Source organism: Magallana gigas, chromosome 7, assembly GCF_963853765.1.
Source record: "Magallana gigas chromosome 7, xbMagGiga1.1, whole genome shotgun sequence".
Classification (NCBI taxonomy): Eukaryota; Metazoa; Mollusca; class Bivalvia; order Ostreida; family Ostreidae; genus Magallana; species Magallana gigas.
The window spans coordinates 28,401,495-28,412,717 of record NC_088859.1 but is presented as its reverse complement, the minus strand read 5'-3'; the positions used below and the strand labels follow the sequence as shown (position 1 = coordinate 28,412,717).

Sequence of the window (11,223 nt, the reverse complement as noted above, 5' to 3'; positions counted from 1 at the left end):
TTGACAGTTTTATAAAGTAATGCAGAGAAAATACTTGATTCAATTAAATTAACATTTTACTTCTTCCGAGAGGTACAGCCTTCGATAAATAAAAATCTGTAAAACAGCTTTATTTTCCATAGTTGCCTCTTCAAGCAAAGTCAATTAGAATCTTCAAGAGACCAAACTTGAGAATTCATGTCCCCATCACTCTGAACATTCACTGACCGTCAAATCATCAGACTTAAGGTTAACTAAAAAACATCCAAATAAGTATTTAATATTTTTAATTTTATACCTTATTTTGACAAATATCAAAGGTGTCAAATCTTTACAGCACTTTTTGCATAACACAGACTGTGACATCAACAAAACTGTTCCAAGAAATTGTTTTCTAGATACACATGTACTGGTATACATCATAAATACATGAAATTTGTATTGCCATAAAATGGTGTTCACAATCTTACCTCAATAAAGCATAATTATAATGAAACAAGTCATCATTAATATTTTTGCAGTGTGAACAAAATTTAGTCATCTAAGAAATTTACCATTAATATATTTATTATTTTAAGTTTTTATCCTTTTATCTTAGCTTAAATCACTTGACTGAAATGTTCATCCAGTTAGGAATTTCATAAATGATTTCATATATTTGTATCTTTTTATGATAGTTTATAGCCATCTGCAGTAAACTTTGCAAAAACATACAAACTGAACAATGTTATGAATTATACAGTGAACATGGCAAACATAAAAAAATTCAAAGGCAACAGATGAAATTTAATAGAAAATGCTTCAAATAGCCTACATTTAATTTCATGATCTATTTGGTGGGTCCATTTTTTCCTGAAAATTAGAATTTATTTTAAAATATTCTATGAAAAAAATTTACAACCGATTTGATATGTACAAGTTTTCCATGTAGATTTCAAGCGTTCAAGCTAAGAAAATTAATTAACAAATCGCCTAAACAGCCCCCCCCCCTCCCCCCAAAAAAAACAAATCAAAATATACTGATGATTTCTGCACATTGCATAGTAAAAAAAAAAAACCACCCTATTTTAAACAGCATAATTTTCTAAAACCAACTTGAACTGTTAAAATAAAATGTACACAATAAAGCACCTTTGTACATGTACAAGTTTGCCCTTAACCTCCAGAGGGCAGAAACAATCTGCCAAGTACATGTACATTTGTATGTTGCCAAGTTCAAAGATCAGTCCTCTTTGGAATTTTCACTAACAGGCAAATTTCTGTTGAGCACTGAAAGCATAACTAGTGTCGCATTCCAATTGAATTCTCAAAGTCAGTTTTTAATTTATTCACGGATCTTTAGAACTTTTCCTATTGCAATCGTTTTTCCTGGAAAAAAAAATCACAAAATTACAAATATATCTTCAATTTAATTTTATTTTACATATCCAACTCAGTGTTTTTTTAATTACCATTCACACTTTTGACCAATATGATAAAGGAAAATGACTTAAAAAAAAAAAAACTTTCAGGCATTTTGATGTATGTATGTGTGAAATTAAAATACATTATTGATATAAATTTCACCACGGTTTCTGGAAACCAACAAAACATGATTAATAATTACTCATCCAAAGAATTTTGGAGTTAAAATCATTAATTTTGGTCAAAATTGATAGAAGTTTTCGAAAAGTCCTTAAATTTCCAGTACTCTCTCTAAATCTCAATATTCACTAGGACCTGAACTTGCATAATTTTCTTAATAAAAGAAATTCCTCATAAAAAAAAGTCTGGTTAGTTATTTAATGAAAACTGAATACCTTCATCTCGTAATGTAAATCGTCCCATCTGAGGGAAATCTTTGAATGTCTCTAAACAGATCATTCCTCCGTTGACTTCTATTCTTGCTATTGCCACCTGATCTTGTTTCACAAATCTAGGTTTCAGTTGGGCCTTTTCGCCAGTCTTTTTGTCTATGATACACAGTAGGGTCTTGATCGTTACTTCTTCTGCACATGCATGAATGTGTAGAATAGCACTATATCCCGCACAAATAATGGACTTGTGTTCCAGTATCACAATCTGGAAGAAACCATGAACTTTTATCCATAGAATTCAGCATGATCATCACTTTTTTGTATGTTCTAAATTTTGAAAATTGATAGTAATTGAGCATTCTCACATCTCAACTGTATTTTCTAAGCTTACCTGAGCATCAAATGTTTTTGCTGTGTGGCATAGACTATTGGAAGGACACAATACAAACCCAGGCGATACATCCTATAGAAATAAAGATAATGATTTTTATTATCATTTTAAAGGTAAATAATTTCCTCATTAAACAAAAAAAAAAATATCCATATAATCAGGGTCAGTATATATTATGACATGGTTAAATTGATCTCACGTACATTAATTTATTTTTGAAATTTGAGTTCTAAAATTTTTGATCAGCGTTTTAAAACTGAGCTAAGAAGCATGCCAACTCAAAGTGTGACAGAAAGAAGAACAGCGCAGACATGATATTTCTGTTTGAAATTTGACGTTTTAAAATCTTGACCAGTGTTTTAAAACTGAGCTAAAAAGCAAGCCAACTCAAAGTGTGACAGAAAGAAGAACAGCGCAGACATGATAACTATAAACTTAATAATCATGTTTGGATGAGTAAAGATTGTGACCTATGTTGTCATTTTCACTGTTTCCTTTCCTCATACTGTGGTTTCATTAATTTTCGTGGGTATCAATTTTCATGGAATTTCTGAAAACCACAGTTTCAAGAATACGTAATTTCGTGGCCAATGATCCTATCAATACAAAATGTTTATTGAAAATTGAATTTCAATGAACATTTAATTTCGTGGATCAATCTAACAACGAAATCCACGAAAATTGGTATTCAACGAATATTGATGAAACCACAGTAATTACTCTTCTTTCTCGTCACACTTGCAGATTTACAAGCACTTGAAAAGCCTTTTCAAATTGACGCTTGTGAACACTTGCAATTAATATGTACTTGAAGATTGTCAGTAAAAAACAACGGAAAAATGATTACTTAAATGAGTGAAAAGTAAAAAATTTCCCAACTCCACTTAAACTCAGGATAACGCGTGAACTTTACCTCTTCTTCCACTCCGGTCACTTTCAGTTTGAGATTTTCTCCTGGATTGGCCTCTTCCACTTCAATGTCATCCGAGAAAATTTGCATGATTTTGACACTGGCCTTAAAAGTAACAAAAGAAAATATAAAAATAAATGTATAAACAACTGAAATCTGTCTTAAATACCTGTATACTTTCTTGAATGAAAAGGCTTACTCTGTTTGGCATTAGCAGGAATGTTTGGTTCCGAAATATGCATCCAGATTCTAATTTTCCTAGTAGCAAGATGCCCATATCCTGCAAAAGTAAGTAAAGAAATATTCATTGTTATTCACAGTAACTTTATCACAGTACTAACCATCAATACAGGCATGTATGTGCATGTAATTTTTCCAACATTCCATTCAGAGAAGTCAAAATTAAGTCTAAATCAGATTTGAGTCTTGGAAAGATACAAAAGTTGCTAGACCTGAGGCATGTTCAGCAGAGTGGGTGCTCATCAAAATTTCTGCGTAGGGTTTTTAGAGAGTTCTTGCTCTTCTGAACATGCCTTAGTTTTTTGGGAGCACCTGCTCTTGTGAACATGCCTTAAATTTCAATGCTGAATCAAAGAAATGGGAAAAGAAGCAACATGCTATAGAGAGCAGCCCTTCTGTGAACGTAGTAATATCCTTTTCACAGTACCAGTAGCTTCCTCTGGGAATACCCTCTCCTGTCTATTGACCTTGTATCTGTCTACTGACCTTGTATCTGTCTACTGACCTTGTATCTGTCTACAATAGGCATGCGGACAGGTTGGTTTATGGATCTGTTGAATGAAGGCATTGTGTCTAGGTAGGTAATCAGTGATGGCCCTCTAAAACAAAAGAACAAGATATAAGTAATATACATTCTTTCAGTCTCCTCAAAATGACAATAATAAACACTTTATTTCTATGTCTCGTTTTGTCAAACTAACAATAACTAGTTCTTTACCTGTACCACGGACATACAGACTCGTCAGGTATGTCTTTCAGGAATGCACCAGTTAATCCGGAGACAGGTAAGAAGAAGATGTCTGTCTTTGGATTGAACCCACACTTCTTTAGGTAAGGTAGTAATTTCTCTTTGCACTCGTTGAATCTGTGTTTGAATATATGTTGTTGATAAACACTAATAGCATGGTATAAATTATCACACTGGCATTTCTATTTAATAAAGTTTCAGACAAGGATTACAAGAATGTATCTTTGATACATAATGATCTAACTGAAGTGTGTCGAAAACTCTAATGTTGCATCATCAATCTAAGATCCAATAGAGGCATTTTTGTTTCTAAATTTGAAGTTTCCTATTTACTTACATGCCCTCTACTTTACAACATAGTGTCAATAATAAATATTTACCAAGTATGTTTTCCTGTATTTTTTATGGAAATTGATCGTAATTCATAGTTCTGTAGAAACTGACAATACAGAAATCTACACATCCAATTTATCGATAAGTCGAAACCTTCAGCAACCTCATGAAACCTCAAGAAAAATCACAGACTGCACGAAATTAGGCCAAAAAAAAAAACATGTGTGTTTCCGGTTTCCCGACCGACCCTATTTTTTATGCGCCGACCCTAACACTTTTTATTAACCAAATCCAGATTACCAGCCGTAATTGGTTTAAACAATAGAGTCTTTACAAATCAGAGTTCAAAAAACGCTTGTAACAATTCAATAGAAAACACCACTCATTAAAGCATTTTAAAGATTTCTAAGTGCAGATTGACAGTAGGATATTTTAGCTAAATTATCAATGCAATAAATAGTTTCATAGGGCAGTGATGTGTTAAAAATTAATATAAAGATGTACAAGAAAAAAGCAGAGGCAAAGTTTTTTTTTTTTTTAATTTCTGGGTGTGGAGACTGCAGACATCGTAAGTCTTTGAATAGGCCCAACAATCATTCACATTATAAATATGAATTTAAAATGCTGCAGTTCAATTGCAAATGAAGTTTTTAAAATTAGCCTTAAACCATTAATTATGTATTCTTTTTTTTTTTTTGATATTGAAAAGATTTAATTCTAAGGCTCTCGTCTGATCAACCAGAATTTCCTCTGTTTCTGAAATCAACACTTACAGTTACCATATTAATGTTTACTGTTCTGTCAGTTGAACAAGAAAATAGAACTAATAACCAATATATGATATATTTGTGGTAATGAATATTATACTCTGTTAATTCATAGTGGCTGTCATATTTATATTTTCTATTTACATGAAAATAAAATCTTCGTATACATTCCAAATAAACCTTAGATTTAAGAAAGCTTTAATTCTGTAACAGTTAAAAGCTCATTTAAAAAAAAAATAAAAAAAAAAAAAAAGCCGACCTACCTACCCTATTTTAAAATTTGATGAAATAGGAAACACACATAATTTTTTTTTTGGCCTTACCAAAATGAAGTCAGTCCAAATTTCCCCCTTAAGTTGACTTGGCTATTTTTTCACAACAATTTAGTTAATTCTACTTACTTTTTATGATCAATTCATTCATTTATTAAAAGAAAGATGTACATGTAAATACAAACAATAGAATGCTTTCTTTGATGATTCATTCGCAGCGATGATTACAGGAAATTTCAGCATAAATCACCAAAGAAAGCATTTTACTGTTTAAATATACACAGGTTGATACAAATGGATTGCTTGATGTACAGGCGTATTTGAAATGACCAATGCCATATCCTCATGCAGAGCCAGCATCACTAGATACAAGTATCAAACCAAGTCCTCACAGAGGAAAATTCTTACCTATCCTCTGACCACATGACAGTTGGGTCATCCATCTTGTTGATGACAACAACCAAATGTTTGACTCCAGCAGTCTTCACTAACATAGCATGCTCTCTGGTCTGTCCACCTCTCTCAAATCCTGTCTCAAACTCTCCTTTACGGGCAGAGATCACCTGTTTCAAAAACATCATGAACAATATACACATTTTTAAAAATAATTCCACACTGTATATCTTAATCACCAAAAATGGGTATTCGAACATGTATCAATATTCAAAGCTACCAGTAAAATTAACATCGTTATTTTACATGGTAGTAAATGTACATGTATGTGAAAACTTACCAATACAGCCAAATCTGCTTGCGATGCCCCACCAATCATGTTTGGTACAAAGCTTTTGTGCCCAGGAGCATCCAAGATAGTGAAGTGCCTGTTTTCTGTTTCAAAAAAGGCCCTGCCCACCTCTACTGTCTTTCCCTTTTCTCTCTCCTCCAAGTTTGTGTCTAATGCCCATGACAAATACCTGTCAAAATAGTTGAATTATTTTTTGTGCTATTGATGTTCCCATCACTGATTCAAAATATATTTTTTTCAACGCATCAACTTGTAAACCAACTTTTATACATGATGACTTTATTTTGCAATTTACCGGAGAAAACCTGGTTTGCAACTACTAAATTTTGCAACCAAGCCTTATCAACACCTATCATCCACACCTGTTTGGCATAGACTAGTTCACAGCTAGTAAAACATTAATAAAAGTTGGTTAAAAGTATATGTGCCAGTTAGACCTGGCTTAACGAACATTTCTGACCAAAATTACCATGTTTCTCTGTTCTTTTCCTTGGCCTCTCTCTCATATTTTTCTAGCGTACGTTTGTCTACCATACCCGTAAGATACCTGAATTGATAACATTTTTATTGTAAAAAAGAAACATTCTCAATATGTATTTCAATATTGTGCATACAGGTATTCGAAAAAGAGAAAAATCAAGAGAAATTTATGATAAAGATCTGATTATCCATTCATTGCTTCATGTTATTGATTTATAAGAGTACATTAACTTTTATCAGGAGGCAATGAACAAAAATGCACTGCCAATTGATGGCAAGGTTGTGTTGATATTTAGAAAGGATTTAAAAGCATTTGAACAGTTGACAGAACATTATCTTGGTCACATGTGCATGTGTTTACAAGCACTGTTTCCGTATAAAAGAGATTTTACAGTTGTACTATTGTACTTACATAATATGTCCTCCAATAGTTGATTTTCCGGCATCTGTGAACAAAATAAAAAATGAATTTAGTAATATCAGATCACTCTGTCTCAGTCTCTCTCTCTCCAGCTTTTACAATACCCATCGCTTGTCCACTCACAAGACTTACCGACATGTCCTATGAAGACAACATTGACGTGTTCTTTCTTGGGCCCCAGGCTTTCCTGAGCTAGTGATTTGACGGGAGCGGGTTCATCCTCCTCCTCCTCTTCCTCCTCCTCGTTCATATCAGCATCCTCTGCCGCCTCATCTTCCCACTTCTCTGTGGCCTCTGTAAACAAACATACAAATCAGGGCCTTAGTGGTCAGGTGACAAACGCCTACATACGCTTTGTGTATGACGACAAAAACTGATCAGAAAATACATGAATCTGCTCTGTCTGATGTCCTTAGGAAACATGACCTGTACAAACAGAATAACTATGTATATTGTTCCAGTCATACTGTACATGTAGGTTATTACTAAATTATGTTACTTTAATCCCTCTGTTTGAATACTCATGGACAGTAGATATCCCATTAATACAACATCATACTTTGCCGAATGAAAGTAAAACAGAAATTCTCTTAGACAAAGTTGTGAGATACTGTTGGACCTGTTTGCAAGGTGGTTAAAAAACATTTTTGAAATTCTAATGCATTTTTTTTCACCGGGATTAGCTTATTTTTTTTTTAACAGAGCAGCAATACTAGCTGATAAATAATCAGTAATTAATATGAATGACAAAAACCCTAGCTAACCCAAGAAGAAATGTGTATTCTAATAATTTTTCTGAAAATATAAATTTAAGAAATAGATCAAGTTTGTGAAAGTAATAGGGGTTGTAGACAAGCTAAGGTTAAGTCTGATGTTTCTCAAAAATTTTGAACAAATCTTAAGATTACTGCCAAAAGGTCTATAAACATGCATGCTGATTATTGCCTTAACCGATGGTTTGCAAGTCTATGACACCTGTATATTGATATTTAATTCCTCGCAGTGCAGAAATGCCATTTATTGACAAAGGTTTATGCCCTAGCATCCACTGCAGTATTGATTTTTTACCAGTCGTATGCTGGATGTATTTTCAATGTTTAAATTTGCTACAATCATCCATGAAGTGGGATGGTTATAAAAATGAATTAATAATGATCTTGCCTCTAAAATTTGGCCATACTGTTGCACCTATGAAACATTTCTCTACTTTAGAGGAAGAAAATTATAGAAGGAAAAGGAGGTAGAATATGAATTCACTTTCTATTCTTCTTTGGAAAAGGAACTTTGAATAGCATACTGACCCATTTCCGTCTCAGCAGTGTCTGATTTATCTTGCTCAGTTGGTGGGGGTTCTGCAACATTTGGTGTTTCTTGTACTTCTGCTACAAAACAAGTTAAGTCTTAACAATAATTTTAAAAGCACAGTCTTATATACAATATCAAAATTTGTAAACGTACCATTTGGTTTGCATTTGGCAAATTTATCTTAGTAATTAATATTGTAGAATCATCAATATTTGTGGATGCACCATTTTTCTGGATAACAGAATTTTTCTGTTTGTCTTCTATACAAATTTACATCCTCCACAAATACTGAAATCAATTATCAAATCAATCCACAAATTACTTTTTGACAAATCTGTAAAAAGCTAGCAATCCACAAAAACTGATTGACCCCCATGAATTTAAATGATTCGACAGTATAACTTCTTTGTATGATATATCAGTAAAGCACAATTTATACACAGGACCATCATTCCATTTTTGTGTCATTAAAATTGACAAAATCATTAAACATTAAAATTCATCATTTTGGTGTTTTGTTATCAACTTAAACTCTGGTTTGAGATGAGAAGTGAATTCCAGTAGCAATCTACCTTACTAAGCCATAATGAAATATATATTCTTTGGGGTTAATGACTGTTGGAAAATTTACATACTAACATTGGGAAAAGGTTGTCTTATTTAATTGGAAAAATGGTGCTTCAAAGAAACAAATTATTGCAAGAAAACAAGAGTCACACTTGTCCGATACTAGAGAAAAAAGAATATGGACAAGTCAGTACTGTTGTGCACTTTTTGATAATCTGATAAGAAGTGCTTTTAATGCTCAGGTTAATGTTAGGAAGATACGATTCATGTCCAAAATTTGAGTTAAAGAAACCATTTTCTGTTGCTTTTACTCTTGAAATGGTTCCTTTTGTTATTGGAAGTTCTCACATTTGATGACTAAAAATAATTTTATACAGCACAATATGTTGAAATTGATGAAAATGGAAAAATGTGACCAAATATCAATTAAACACGTCAACAACAAATTAAAGAGAAGATCAACAACACCACAAATCCCTCATCTGGACAAAACCAGACAAGTTGAGAAAATTCATTGTAGTTTTTGACAGCCGGTAATCCAATAATCCATCATTGTAATGTCACCAAACCTTGACCAAAATTCGCTTATTTTGGGCTTGTGTGTAACCGTAGCTTCTATATGTATAATTTACCTGGGGCCTCTTTTTGAAAAGAAGGCACAAACTCTGCTGCAAATACATTTTGCCCTGGAACAAATGCTGGGGCATTGACGTTGAGATTTGACAACTGTGATGCAACATCACTCGTGGCTTGGGCGTCCTCTTGATCCCAGGAATCTGGGGCGAGACTCTCCCCGTTTTCGGTCATGGTGTATATACGATTTGTTTCTGTTTTGTATCTCAAATTCACTTCAAAATAGTCCTTATTGCGACACAGTCTACCGCGTGGATATCCTTCATACGTGACGTCACTTCTGTCAGACCATGCGCATTCGGGTGAACATTTTATCAAATCAATTCGTACACAAACATACTCGTATATTAATGTGATGTATCTGAACTTACCACACTTACGACTTTTTCATTTCCGTTAACTTTTTTATATTGTTCGTACGAAAGCACAATGAGCTCATTTTCATAGCTATTAAATAAACACTCTTTTTTGGTGTTATTTTAAATACAAAACTTTGGCGGCGTCGCGATAATATTAACCGCGCAAATTTCGCACCGTGATACAATTATAACGCGAATATTTCGCGAGTAAGCTCGTACTTTTGGCACTCTGTGTACGACACGGGTTACATTACTCCTTTAAAAAAAAAAGTGTTTACGCCCGCGTGTTCGATTCATTTAATATTCTTTGTTTTTTTTGTTTTTGTTTTTTTCCTTATATTTACAATTCAATAAAGATGACAGTTGAACGTGTTTTCCCCACATATATAATAATAATATCCGAATATTTATTCCTGTTAATTAAAAACAAAAGCTTATAAATAATATATTATTCAATAAGTATATACAAATACATGTATATGTAGATGATCATGACCATGATGCAAATAAACAAGCTATAGTATTCACTATATTCATTCACCAAAAATATTAAACAATTTACATACATAAGTCTCTCTCTCTCTCTCTCTCTCTCTCTCTCTCTCTCTCTCTCTCTCTCTCTCTCTCTCTCTCTCTCTCTGTTTATTTTTCAGTGTTCGTCTCCTTAATTTATAACATAAAGTATAAGTAGAATATGTCTATTTTTAGTATCGATCGAAGAATTCCAATACTGTATTTTTATTTATTTTAGATCTGAGAAAAAAATTAAACAATGAAATGCTCACTTTGGTGATTCATTTGGGATATGAAGGTAGCGACATTGCAGAAAAAATACATAACCCGCGTTAGCGGGTTATGTAAATTTTTTCTGCAATGATCGCTACCTTCGAATTCATAACCCACATGAATCACCATAGTGAGCATTTTATTGTTTATATTAACATCTTTATTTTAACTAATTAATAAATTGAGCGTAAAAAGTAAGTAAAATTCACAAAATTAATTACTGTTAATGTACATATTACATAAGTACGTTAGCTAAAAGAAACAGCCAAATCGTCTCCAGTGAGACTTTGAGTCTGATATCATCATGGCATGGTTAGTTCGTGCAGTCCGTGATGTTTCTTAGGTAGTTGTAGGTCTCGACCAATCGATAAACAGGGCGTGTCAAATTCACTCCTGTCACTTTCTTGTCAGTTTCAGCCGCCGTAGATTTCGACCAATCGATAAACGGAGCGTGTAGATTTCAGTCTGGCTGTTTCTATAGAGCTATGGAT

General features: G+C 33.1%; 1 protein-coding gene across 2 annotated transcripts; it reads right to left on the bottom strand.

Moving 5' to 3' along the window:
* Positions 1-249: 249 nt before the first annotated feature.
* LOC105339845 (eukaryotic peptide chain release factor GTP-binding subunit ERF3A) lies at positions 250-9,889 on the bottom strand. 2 transcript variants are annotated; one of them, XM_066065549.1, is made up of 14 exons: positions 9,587-9,889; positions 8,384-8,461; positions 7,215-7,376; positions 7,074-7,107; positions 6,651-6,728; positions 6,170-6,350; positions 5,845-5,999; positions 4,035-4,181; positions 3,822-3,915; positions 3,276-3,356; positions 3,080-3,181; positions 2,167-2,238; positions 1,779-2,040; positions 250-1,347 (listed from the first exon to the last, which is right to left on the bottom strand). In XM_066065549.1, exons 1-14 carry the CDS (start codon positions 9,759-9,761, stop codon positions 1,304-1,306), a joined length of 1,665 nt encoding a protein of 554 aa, XP_065921621.1. In that variant the 5' UTR covers positions 9,762-9,889; the 3' UTR covers positions 250-1,303. The 2 variants fall into 2 exon arrangements, with proteins under 2 accessions (XP_065921621.1, XP_065921620.1); XM_066065548.1 differs by having other exon boundaries at positions 8,384-8,464; positions 9,587-9,888.
* Positions 9,890-11,223: the final 1,334 nt, after the last annotated feature.